This window comes from Peromyscus leucopus, chromosome 2, assembly GCF_004664715.2.
Source record: "Peromyscus leucopus breed LL Stock chromosome 2, UCI_PerLeu_2.1, whole genome shotgun sequence".
NCBI lineage: Eukaryota > Metazoa > Chordata > Mammalia > Rodentia > Cricetidae > Peromyscus > Peromyscus leucopus.
The window spans coordinates 150514158-150527112 of NC_051064.1; the positions used below are offsets into that span (position 1 = coordinate 150514158).

Here is a 12955-nt window from a genome sequence, read left to right on the forward strand (position 1 = left end):
CTCAGTAGCTGGGATCACAGGAGCGTGTCATTACAACCAGCAACTGTACTTTAAATAAGTGAATTGCACGGTATGGGGAATGTCCATCTAAATCGAGTGGTTACCCCACCTTCCAGGTCCTCCTCCTCCAAAGCCTCTGGGTCTTCTGCTCCCTGTGGCCGTGCCCAAATGATTCTCTGCCTTTGTCCCCAGTCACCTCGACACATCAATCACCAGGGGGTGGTCACCTTGGTGCTCCTGCTGTGACACAGCGTCATAGGCCCAGCTGCCTGTCAATTAACATTAGACCAACCAACCAAGCGAAGTCTCTGGGGCTCCTGAGGACACCGAGGGCCTGAGGTTGCTGCTGGTCTCCCGCTGACAGAGAGATGCTGGCGGGGTCAGCTTCTCCACCGCTGCTTCCGTTCAGTCACCGGCCCTGACAACACACCGCTGCTCTTTCACCCTCAGCATCATCGCCTGGCTGCTCAAAGGTCAACATTCTCAGCGTCAGCGCTGAGCGGGACTCTCACCCTCCTCACCCCATCAGAGGAGCCTCTCAGGGGTAATGGGCAGCTGGGCAAGAGAAGTCACGCCGCAGGCATCTGTGCCGGGATTCCTGTGATCAGGCCAAGGTGGGGACTGCCTCATGGTGAGCTGGTTTTCAGGCAGTTACTTGACACACAGGGGGTCTTGGCACTTTCTCCCACGTCTTGTCTCTGTGGCCTTGCAGGGGAGGGCAGAGCAGTGAAGCTGGGACCGCACAGGTCAGGGTTGCTGGGACCTGAGATGATCACTCAGCTCCTCTGTGGTGGCTCCTGCCAGGAGAGGCAGCCCAGCATGGACACAGGCCACGGGCAGCTTTGAGCTGTGGGATTTCCTGCTTGCCAGTTGTCTCCATCCCAGTTCCCATCGCTGGCTCGGCTCCTCCAGAAAGGCCCCCTGGTTTTTCTACCTGCTTCCTTTGGCATCTGCTTCTTGTCCGTATGGTGTTGAGGTGCATTTCCAAGTGGAAGATTTGGGGGCTGTTGGGCAGTGTAGGTTCTCGAAGCCAAGAAGGTCCTTTTGAGGTGGGGATGGACCCGAGCTTTTCTCCCACCAGGAGCCAGGCCTGGGGTAAGGGTTACGTTACTGCCTTACAGGATGCTTAGGACAACTCCGTGAGGTTGTGAATCTAGCTCTGCTTTCAAATAAGGGGGCTAGGACATGATGAGACCAAGTGGCTTGCTTGAGGTCCCAACAAGTTTATCTTTTCATGTTAATATTTAAGTTTAAGCTTAGCTGAGTCCCAAGGTGGCCATCAACATAGAAGGATGCTCAGTGGTGTCCTCTAGCCTCAGGTATTGACTCGGCCTCAGTGATAAGCTGATGTACTGAAATCCTGAGCACCTGTGAAGCTGCCTACATTTGAAAACAGGGTCTCTGCAGATGGAAGCATGTTAAGATTAGATGGTACCAGATTAGAATGGGCCCTGTCTAAAAGCAAGTTGGGGAGGAAAGGGCTTATTTATCTTCCACATCACTGTTCATCACTGAAGAAAGCCAGGACAGGAACTCAAACAGGACAAGAACCTGAAGGCAGGAGCTGAAGCAGAGGCCATGGAGGGGTGCTGCTTACTGGCTTGCTTCCCATGGCTTGCTCAGCCTGCTTTCTTATAGAACCCAGGACCACTAGCCTAGGGATGGCACTGCCCACAGTGAGTGGGCCATTCCCCATGGATCACTAAGAAAATGCTTTACAGGCTTCCCTAGAGCTCGATCTTATAGAAGCATTTCCTTCCTTCCTTCCTTCCTTCCTTCCTTCCTTCCTTCCTTCCTTCCTTCCTTCCCTTCCCTTCCCTTCCCTTCCTCCCTCCCTCCCTCTCTCCCTTCCTCCATTGTTATATTTTCTGAGACAGGGTTTCTCTGTGCAGCCCTGGCTGTCCTGGAACTAAACTCCACAGACTAGGCTGGCCTCGAACTCAGAGATCTGCCTGCCTCTGCCTCTCAAGTGCTGGGATTAAAGGTATGCACTATTACTGCCCAGCTGGAGGCATTTTCTTAATTGAGGTTCCCTCCTCTCAGATGACTTTAGCTTGTGTCAAGTTGACATACAGCTATCTACACAGGTCCGGAGCCAATGACTGGTGGCCTTTCTGCGGAGAGAGATTTGGAGACACACAGGGAAAAAGACAACATGAAGACAGAGACAGAGATCATGATGGCACGTCTAAATGCCAAGGAACAGTGAGGGTGACTGAGCTACCACGAGCTGGCAGAGGCAGGAAGGACTGTGCCTCAGAGTGTCCAGAAGGAGCACGGTCCCACGGATACCTGCATCCCAGATACCTGACTTCTTGAGTTGCATCCTAACTCATCCTGCTCCAACTGCCTGCGTCCTCACAGCTGTGGGGGAGTGAGGCAGATCCTTCTGCAGATGCCCAACCCTGTCTAGCCATCTGTCCTTAAAGACATACATAGAGGGGGCTGGGGAGATGGCTCAGTGGTTAAGAACACTTGCTGCTCCTGCAGGAGACATGAGTTTGGTTCCCAGAACCCACATGTTGGTTAACAGTTGGCTATCACTCCAGTTCCAGGGGATCTAGTGACCTTTTCTGATCTCCATAGACACCAGACACACATGTAGTGCACATACATATAGGCAGGCAAAACACTCATACACATGAAGAATAAAAATAAATCTCGAAAAAAAAAGGGGGGGGAAAAGACACATGTGGATTCCCAGCTCTTCCTAGAAACCTCCTGTGGCTAGATGTGATTGCAGGCTGACAGAGCAAATTACAGCCTGCTCAATTAGTGTGGCAGCCTGCCAAAGTTCCCTGGCTCATGGTAACAGTCCTGGGTCTAGAAGCAAGAAGGCAGACTTAGGACTCCTGGCCTTAGGAGTGACTGAAGGTCGCTTGGCCTAGGGCTAGGGCTCTCCATCACCAGATGGAGTTTCCTGTGCTGTCGACCCCCTTCAAGGAAGCAGCAAGAAAAATTCATGCTTCAAGGAACATTTCGGAAGATGTGTTCAGACCACTCAGCACTGTCCTAGGCTTACAGAGGTGTAGACCCTTCCAGGAGCTGGGAAATGACAAAAGTGAATGAGGTAAGGCCAGAGAGGTGGGAGGCCAGCACCCCGGAACGGGGAGTGTGCTGTGAAGACTTCTGTACACTGAGAACAAGTGTTTCTCATTGTTAATAAAAAGCTGATTGGCCAGTAGCCAGGCAGGAAGTATAGGCTGGACAACCAAACTAAGGACTGGGAAGAAGGGCAGAGTCAGGCGTCACCAGCAGACAGAACAAGATGGGCATGTCGTACTGAGAAAAGGTACCAAGTCACATGGCAAAGCCTAGATAATAAATATAGGTTAACATGAATGTAAGAGTTAGCGTTAACATAAATGTAAGAGTTAGCTAGTAACGAGCCTGAGGTACTGGCTGAGCATTTGCAATTTATATTAAGTCTCCATGTGCGTTATTTGGGAGCAGGTGGTCGGGACAGGAAAACTTCACCTACAGTAGTGGTTAGAAGGTTGCTCAGGACAGTCTCTTTGGGGACAGACCTAGATGGTGATGAGGGGAGGGACTTGGTCATGTGACAATGAGGGGAGACAAACTCCAGGAAGAGGGAAAGAGGGTGCAAGACCCCAAGTGAAGAAACACATGCCTGCAGCACTGAGCATGTGCGAGGAACCTGAAGTGAAATCAGAGGCAGGAGTCTGGGTTCATTCCACCAAGAGAAGAAGAGTCAACAGCCTCGTCTAGCCAGCAGATCCAGGGTCTGGGCCACAGCTTCCAGCTGCCCATGGCAGCAGCCAGGTGGGGATGGGCAGGAGAGTCCCCTTGTACTCCACATTCAATTCTCCTTCCTATTTCTTGGCATGTATGTGCATATGTGTGTTTATGTGCATATGTGGGTGTGTGCATATGTGTGCTTATGTGCATATGTGGGTGTGTGCACACATGCGATGAGGCAAGTGTAATTTATGTACCATCCACTTTGTTCTTTTGAGAGAGGGTCTCTCATCATCTTAGGACTTTCTTATAAGCTAGTCTGGCTGGCTAGTGAGCCCCTGGGATCTGGCCCTCCACCTCCCCAGCACTGGGATTACAAGGACTACCATGATTGCTTTTTTTAAAACAAGGGTTCACAGGAATTGAACTCAGCTCCTTGTGCTTTCGGCGAAAGCATTTTCTGACTGAGCTGCCCTCTGGCCCTTCTGGCCTTTGTTTTTAATGGTGAGAGTTGAGAAGAGTTAGAAAGCTTTTCCACCTACAGGTTCAGCAGAGATGATGAGACATCTTACACAGCCATTTCCAGAATGCTCCAATCAGTGCTTACCTTTTTATATTAATATTTAAGACCAAGGCTTAATCTAGTTTCAACCCAGTTACTAGCAGAGAAAAGTTCACCAGGGAATGACAATTTGATAGGATCTTTAGTGAATGCTGGCACAAGTCACCTAGTTTGAGGCCAGCAACAGAGGTCACCATGCATGTCACAGCCGCTGTGGGTGAGACAACTCTCACCCTGCCTACGGGAGAATTGTCTTCTGGTCTCCTTCCTTCTTGGGGAGTGGGTTGTCTCATAGGACATCTGTCCCCCGTGGTATGGACCAGGTGTGCAGCCAGAACACTATTTTTGGAACCTCAGGCAGAGAGAATTATCACCCCATCTTTGCTAGTTTCCTGGGGCTGACACAGCAGAGTCACAAACAAGCGAAAAACAGGCGGCACCCACTCTCACGCCTGGAGGCCAGGCAGCTGGCAAGCAGGAGCCAGCGGGATGTGCTCCCTCCAAAGGTGTTAGTGACGATCCTTGCCTCACTCAGCTTCTTTCTGGTGGCTGTTGGGAGTCCCAGCCATCCCTTAGACTGTATCTGTGTTCCCATTCTTTGCATCCGTCATATGGCCTTCAAGTATCCTGTATCACTTCACCTCACCCGGTCACACTGACAAAACCCCTGTAAGATGACCCAAATAAGGTCACTCTCTGAGGTTCAGGGAATACATAGAATTTGGTGGCAGGCCATGATTAAACCCACCACACCCCATCATCACAATCCCGTCTACACTGGAGGGAGCTGTTTTCTCAGAGTCGGGAAGGCACGGTTTAGTTCCTCCCCACCTCATCGATCCCAATGCTCTTTGCCTCGCTCTCAGCTCAGCCATCTAGACCTTCTCTCATCTCCTGCAACGGGACTAGGAGGTCCCATGTCTTCCGATGGGATTTCTCTCAGACTGTTCAGGACCCAGCTCTCATGTCACCTCCTCAGATCAGCCTCACTGCCACAGACCCCCCAACACACCCTGCTTTACAGCTTCACTTCCCCGCCTCGCTGCACCATGATGTGGAGGGCGTAAGGCCGAGGCCCTTGTTCCTCTTGTTCACACAGGGTCTCTGGGGTGTAGTCCCAGCTCTCGTGCCAACAGCCTCTCAGTAAACATTTGTTGAGTGCACGCTCAGTCCCACAAGCAGCCAGCACAGAACAAAACAAGGCGCAGTGTCTCCACGCTTGAGCAATTTCCATCACAATCACAGGCTCAGTTGTGGCCACCCACAGACTGACCAACGGTCCTCCCTCACGGCGGACATAGAATACAAAGACTTCCCAATCCTGCTGTCTCAGGGACCACCAGAAGTGTTTTGTTTCTTTAAACTACAACCATATGCTCAAACAATGGCCCAAAGGACCAAACACATTGTCCAAGAGGGGACGATAAAAGAGCAGCCCTGATCTCCACTCACTGTGCAGAGAACAGTCAAACCCTGGGGCTAAAATATAAGAAACCAGGTTAGATGTGACTTCAGATAAACATGTAATTATTTATTTTATGTGCCAACTATTGCACCGGACATACTGATATGAAAATATATACTTGCTGTCTACCTGAGACTCTAAGGTACAGGCACCTTTGATTTCCATTGGCAACACTGGCAGCCCTATGAGGACCCGAGGAGACAGTGTCCCCTTAGACCACCTGGCTCTGGAGGTTACAGACAGGAAAGACACACTCTGCCTATCGGTCCTCAGGCTCTGTGGTCAGGAGCTGTCCTGGGTGCTGAATACAGAGAGGTGTGCGTTATACAAAAGTGCTCTTATGAGAGTCAAAGAAAACTTATCCTACATGCAGCATTCAGACAGACAGACCTTTATTCTATTGCCTTTGTCCCCACAGTGACAGTTGGGCACAGCTAATTCTGAGATGACCTGCTGATTTCGGGACGTGAAGGACACACTTTTTGGTTCACAGAACTCAACCCGGGGTTTTCTTTCCAGAGTGGGTTTGTATTAGAGACGGTGAGTTGACGTGTTTTCCTTTAAAATTTTTTAGATTTATTTATTTTATTTTATGTGTTTGTGTGTTTTGCCTGTAGAGGTTGGAAGAGGGCACTGGATCCCTTGGAACTAGAGTTATGGATGCTAATGAGCCACCATGTGGGTGCTGGGAAATAAACATGGATCCTTTGCAAGAGCAACAGGTACCTGCCACTTCTGAGCTGTCTCCCCAGTCCCGTTTAAAAAATATTTATTTTATTTGTAAATCTTTTGGTAGTGTATATATACACGCATGCATGTGTATATATACATATATGTATACACACATATATGTATGCACGCGGCTGCAGTACCTACACAAGCCAGAAGGCGGCAGATGCTCTGGAATTGGAGTCACAGGCAGTTGTGAACTGCCCTGCTCTGGTGCAGGAAGCTGAACTCAGGTCTTTTGAATAAACAGCCAGTGCTTCTAACTGTGGGGCCATCTCTGCAGCCCCACTGAAGTGTTCACACCAGCTCACACTTAGCCACCCCTCCTGACTAATCTGTCCCAGTGAAGTTGCCAGAAGACAAATGAAATAGCCTTTCCCCGTTTAGCGGAGTTTCCCGCCATGAAAATGCTCAAATAACCAAATTTCCAAACCTTGCAATACTTATTTTTGGACACTTGGGACTACAGCAGACACTCAGTTTCTTCATGGAGGCATTTCTACGTGGCTGGAAATGTCCAAACTGAAAATATTCATCCTGAGCCACAATCAAACTGTTTCCAGGGCTGCATGCCTCTCTTGTGTAGAACCTCCTTGCAATCCTCCTTGGATATCGTGGGGACCCCTGGACCACCCCCCTCTCTAGTCCAGCCCTTACCGATACTTCATGCCTGTGCGCTGGGCGGTGCAGCCGTCCAGGGAAAGGCCGTGCATGCGGAGGAAGCTCTCCATGTTCCTGGCCTGGGCGGCTGCCCGCACCTCCCTCAGCCGCTGCAGCTCCACCGTGTCTGTCTGGCGGACTGGATGCAGGGTCCAGTCTGAGTGACATCTGCTGCTGACACTCCGCAGACTCTCGCTGTACGTCATGGACAGCATGGTGCCGCCTGCAGCTGCCACTGTCCAGACGGGAGATGCCGAGTGGCGGCAGTTTAGAGAGCTTGTTGGTTTGTTGGTGCCTCTGGTGCCCTAGGCTGGCCAGCTGGCCGCAGGGCAGGGCGCGAATGCAGAGGTGGCAATCTTCAGGGAGAACTGCCACCAGGGCATGCCTGAGTCCTGGGTGCAATACCCTTGGCCTGAGATTCTTGTCCTTAAAATCATGCTTGCTGGGGGACAAGCTTGCCCACTTCCACCCCAGCAGCGCTAAGGGAAGCCGGCCACGCTGGATTGCGGGTAGGAGGGAGCACTGTCCCCAAGCAGCACAGTGTGACCGAGCACGGGGGACATGCAGAAAGGCAGTGCATGAACACGGCCGAGGACAGTTCTGCTGCCCGGTGGTGGCTGAGACGCCACATCATTGGGCTTGTGTGAGGGGTCACCAGTGAACCCAGGCAAAACGCTGTCCCAGGGAAGAAGCACAAGGCACATGTGCCACAGAAGCAAGCTCTAAGTGGGATCCTGCCACAGCGTCCCTTATCCAGCATGCCAGGGGCTCAGCTCAGGGAGGCTGTGCTTGTTCTCAGGCCTGGGCAAAGGGAGCTGGGAGGCCTGCAGTGCACTGTTCGCTTGCTGGAAGTTCTACTGCACTAGCAGAGGTCTTTGGGCTCCGTGCTTCGTGACAACATGTCACAGTCCACGGGGTTTTTGTAACAGGGGATGGGGCGGGGGGCAGAGGAGGTAGGTTTATTGAGAATGTAAAATTTCAGTTTATACATCCAGAACCGTTCACAGAGTCATCCTAGATGATGAGTTCACTCCCAGAGACCAAGATCAACACAGTCTCTCTGAAATTGAATAGGGACATAAACGGTGGCCCTGATAGTGGACACTGGTGTGGCTGGAAGGACCACGTATCTAGGAAGAAAGAATGAGTTTGCAGCGCTCTCCTGCAGGCAGCATGAACAAGGACAAGTGAGCACTGTGGCTGCGGGAGGGAGAGGGAGCCACACCCTGCTCTGTCAACAGCTGGACACAGCGGCAGGCATAGGCGAGACCGAGGTCTGCAAGCCAGGCCCCGTCCTCGGCACCGCCTATGCCCAGATGCGGCATGGCGGCCCCAGAAGTGTCACTAGAAGGTGCAGGAGGAAGTTACTATTGCACTTGCATCAGCTGCAGCGGTGAGCTCCCGAGTCCCTCTGTTTGCTAGAAGGGAACCAGCTTGGTGCCATCTTTGGCCCAGAAGAATGCACGCTTGACTGAGTGCAGAAAGGAGCTGAAGGGGTACTGGGTGGATCTAGGGGTGGGCTGAGTAGCCCTGGGCTGGGGCTGGTCTCTCTGGGGGCCAGAGGAAGGGCTCACTAAGGACAGGAGTTTGAGATGACTATGTGCAAGTCCTCCCAGCCCGGGTCACCTCCCTGCTTGGCCTGAGTGAGCACTGCAGGCGTGGGCCACCTGCCGGGACTCTGTAGCTGGCCCTTGCACAGAGGGTTTCCCTGCAGTTGTCTTCGCATGAAGACTGTCACGTATGCTCTGGTCAAATCTAGCATGGGGCTTAGCTCACAGTAGGTTCTGGGAACAGCATGTGCAGCTGAGTTAGGAAAGGGGGCCAGAGAGGGTCTGGGAAGACCAATGGACAGTGGAATCCCAGGGAGGGAGAGAGAGACAGACAAACAGACAGAGACAGAGAGACAGAGATAGAGAGTGAGACACATGCATACAGATCCTAGAGAATCTCGGAGAGACAGAGAGACACACAGAGACAGAGAGATAGACAGAAAGAGATGCACAGAGAGAGATAGAAACACAGAGAGAGAAACAGAGAGAGAGAGAGAGAGAGAGAGAGACAGACAGACAGACAGACAGACAGACAGACAGAGACAGAGACAGAGAAACGGAGAGAGGAGAGAGGCAGTAGCTTCCAGATCTTGGGTCTTCTGCCCTGAGCGTGGCTAGACGGTGTCTCCCCAGCAGTGCTGTGTTTCCTGCTCGTGGCCAGAGCCTTGCTTGTTGGGCATGGCTCCCCATCTCATGACCCCTTTCCTGTGGCATTTATCGGCTTTGTACAGGTACTTTCCTAATTGTCCCGACTGCTCTGCCTCCCTGCAGCTGCCTGCTCCTGTTCCCAGCAGTGCCCATGGAGTCCACCGTAGGGGCCCTGGCCTCTGAAAGGCAAGCTAAGGCTGTACGGGGCCTTGCCAGGCCGAGCCCTCGTGGCAATGCTCCTGTAGCAGCACTGGCTCCTGACTCAGGCTTAGCCCTGACTTACAGACGTTTTTGCGGCGGGAGGTTGCCACACTAGGACTGACATTCACCACTGTTCACGGTTTTGGGGTAGAAGTGAGGTGCCATCTGCAGGGCTCTGGATACTGAAACATAAGGGACCGGGGTTCTGCAGAGGCCTGGTTTTTCTAGGAAAATGTGCCTGGGGGCTGCCAAAGGGCCTCAGCTCACCATGAGGCACATCCTAAGGAATGTGGACCTGAAACCCACAGGTGGCTGGGCAGGCTCCCTCTCCCTCCCTCAGGCCGGCCACTGCCTCCTCCAGGAGGCGCAGGGCAGGAGTGGGCAGCTGCTCTGGAGGTTTTTTGTGGCCGGCAGCCAGCCCTGTATGGAATGGAGGCCAGCTCTCTCCTCCCTGGGGTAAGAGAGAAGGCCAGCTGGGCAGGCTACAGCTGGGAGCCCTTCCCGAAAAGTGGGCAAGATGTACACGCTCCCAGCCAGGCCAAAATCAATAGCCATTAGCTTTCAAGACATTGCCCACAAAAGTGTCTGGGGTCTGCAGGGGTCTGCAAACTGCCAGGGCCCCAGTGTGGGATAGAGTGGCTAAGCTCTTGGTCCAGGATGGGGTAGCACTCTCTGCCACCTCATGGCCACACAGGCAGGTACTTGTGAAGTGACAGAGGCTTGTCACCAGGCTGCTGTGGTGACTGTCCCCAAAGGTGTGCACGATAACACCAGAGGCTAGAACGAGCCCTGCGGACGCCAAACATCACCAGGAAATTATGGCCACTAAAAACATCCCTCTACAGAGAACACATGCATTCCCTACAAGACGGGAGGAAACAGGAGAGGCGGGAAAGAACAGGGTCCTTCTACCTCCTTGGTCGGCTGCATGGCCACCGCTGAGGGAATATGCAGGTTCCGTGGCATGGCCCAGCCCGGAGCCTTCTGTGACAAGTGAGTAACCAGCGATCTAAACGAAGAGAACTGGGAGAGGGCGGCAGCCTAGCCCAGAGGGTCCATAATCCTGGTGTGCGTGTGCATGCGAGTGTGTGTGCAGGCGTGTGCATATGAGTGTATGTGCATATGTGCGTGTGGGCGTGTGTGTGTGTGTGTGTGTGTGTGTGTGTGTGTGTGTGTGTGTGTGTGTATTAACTCTGGGTAGGAGCTGGGGCCACCCAGAGAAGGTTATATTGATACGTGTAGATGGCTCCTAGGTTCTGGCAGCCTGGGTGTACAGGGTCAAAGCTTACCACTCTGGACTCCCTCATGCTGGGGCTATACGCTGGACTTTTCTTAGAGGTGAATACAGTACAGTGGGGTTCTTAGATACAAGGTTCCAGGTGAGACAGTGCCAGCGAGGAAGGAGGGAAGCCCACTTTCAAGGCTCCTCCCACCCGAGCTTAGAAGTACAGTGACCTCTGACCTCTGAGCGGCAACATCCCAGCCACTTTCTAGAGTGAGGCTCTCTGGAACTCTAACACTACATCCTATCAGGTCTCTAGAAAATATGAATACCACCCCCCTCTCCCTCCACGAGGACCTGCTAATTCCACTCACTTGTAGGTTTTCTCTGCAAATCTATTCCTGTCGGCCGGGGGCTCAGGGGACTCCACGCGAAGTCACACAGTGACACGAACAGTGAGATGACAGCCGTGTAACCTCATTAAGCCAGCAGGAATCGCCTCCTCCCTCCCCAGCTTGCCCTCTCCTGGAGCTTCTGAACTCGCGTCTGCTTACAAACAGCCACCGAAGCCGACGCCAGGCCGAGAAAGAAGCCCTGCCTCGGTCAACCGGCAACATGTGTCCAGAGGCCGGAGACCTTCCGGAAGCTTCGGAAGCAGAAACACAGGGACGTGGTCACCATTCCGGGGCGCGGCTCTGCCACTCACTGCTCACGCAGCATCCCCACAGCACACAGACACAGTCCTTTTCGCTCAAGAATCACCAGCAAACCCAGACCGGATTAAGCTCCTAGACAGGCTTCTCAGAAAGCAACAAACCTCACGGACAGCATCGCCAGCCCAAGTCATGAATGCTGAATCTTAATCAAGGGTAATACCAGCGAGGCATGAGCTAGAAGTCGGGTCTCTGGCAGACAGGAAGATAGCCAGGCCAGCGCCGCACAGGGTGGGCAGCAAGCAGGATCAATCGCGGGGTGGTGGGTGCAGCCAGGTGCGAGCCCGCCCACCCTCCTCCATCTAGTTACCTCAAGTGCCCTCGGATGGGCTATTTGAGGTTGTCTGCTTTGAAAAAGTGTGGATGGTCTGATTTCTGATCAGCAGGAAGCATCCCCAGACATCACCCCAGCTCTGTCATGTAAGTTCCCGGGGATACCTGTGTCCAGGCAGGACCCCTCAGATGGTGGCTGCTACATCCATTCCTGCACCCGACTCACCTGCTTCCCTGGGTGCTGCTTGTTAAAAAGGCCACAGTCTAGTTATTAGGGAGCTAAGGAGGCGGCGGCGGGCGCAGTGGCGTTTTCATTAGGGAGTGTCACTGCAGAACGTCAGAAGCAATTGGTGAATGAGAGAGCCCCACACGGGTCGGCTTTGGAGGCAGCAAGTCCATTAGCCTCTATTAAGGAGTTTTCATCTTGTGGAAGAGGCTGAATTATTCACGAGCGCCTCTCCCCTAAAAGCTCAGGAAGTGCAGTGCTGTGCTGCAGCCTGGCAGTGCCGATGCCTGGGACGGACGGTTGGGGTGCAGGATGAGGAGAGGGTCCTGCCCCCCCCCTGGTCTCGCCTCGCTGCCTCTGCCGTCCCTGTGTCAGAGAACGGGTCTTCTGAGCCTCGGGCAGCTCTTTCTTCAGAGCTGGCTGTTCATTATTTGAACGCCAGCCACACAGCTCACGGCTTGTACTCCACCCCATCCCAAACTGTGGCTGCAGTGGACAGCTAGGGGACCCATGGCGTGCGGTCACTGCTACAGGGAAGGGGCACACAGAGATTGTCTTCCCTTCCTCTGGGATGTACCCTATGTGGGTGTATGTATGCGTAGCTGCCTATACCTGGAAGGTTCTAGAAATCTGTTTGGGCACACAATGCCCATTTCCCTCACAGAACATCCGGGGCTTCAGGTAAAGCTTCGGGATTGTTCACTGTGAGGCCCAGCACCAGACTGAGGCAAAAATGCAAGAAAAAAAAATCCACCATCTCAGTGTGGCTCTGTGGCGCCTCCTATCGGTGGGGAAATGCATTTTCCTGACCTTTGGCCTCTCCAAGGTCAGGAGCCTCGGGCTGGCTGTAGGAACCTGAGCAGGAACATCCGTGTTTGCTGACGTCCAGCTGCGGGACTGAGGACCGCCCTCTTTCCCTCTGGCACTTCCTCCACGGAAGAGTGGGGGGGGGGGGAGGCCCTGGCTACAGGTGGCGAACGTGTGGACCATCTGCGGCGTGTGGACAA

The 12955-nt window shown here is 53.1% G+C and overlaps 1 protein-coding gene across 6 annotated transcripts in view; it reads right to left on the reverse strand.

The window, feature by feature from the left end:
* The window catches only part of Kcnab2 (potassium voltage-gated channel subfamily A regulatory beta subunit 2), an 87134-nt gene that overhangs the window by 32523 nt on the left and 41656 nt on the right, over positions 1-12955 (reverse strand). Inside the window, exon 1 of one of the 6 annotated variants that reach the window (XM_028883073.2) lies at positions 7113-7655. The exons of the other annotated variants lie outside the window; for them this stretch is intronic. Coding sequence (XP_028738906.1) covers positions 7113-7330 — 218 coding nt within the window. The 5' untranslated portion in view covers positions 7331-7655. Of the gene's footprint in view, positions 1-7112; positions 7656-12955 lie in introns of those variants that run through there. 6 annotated transcript variants of the gene reach the window in all.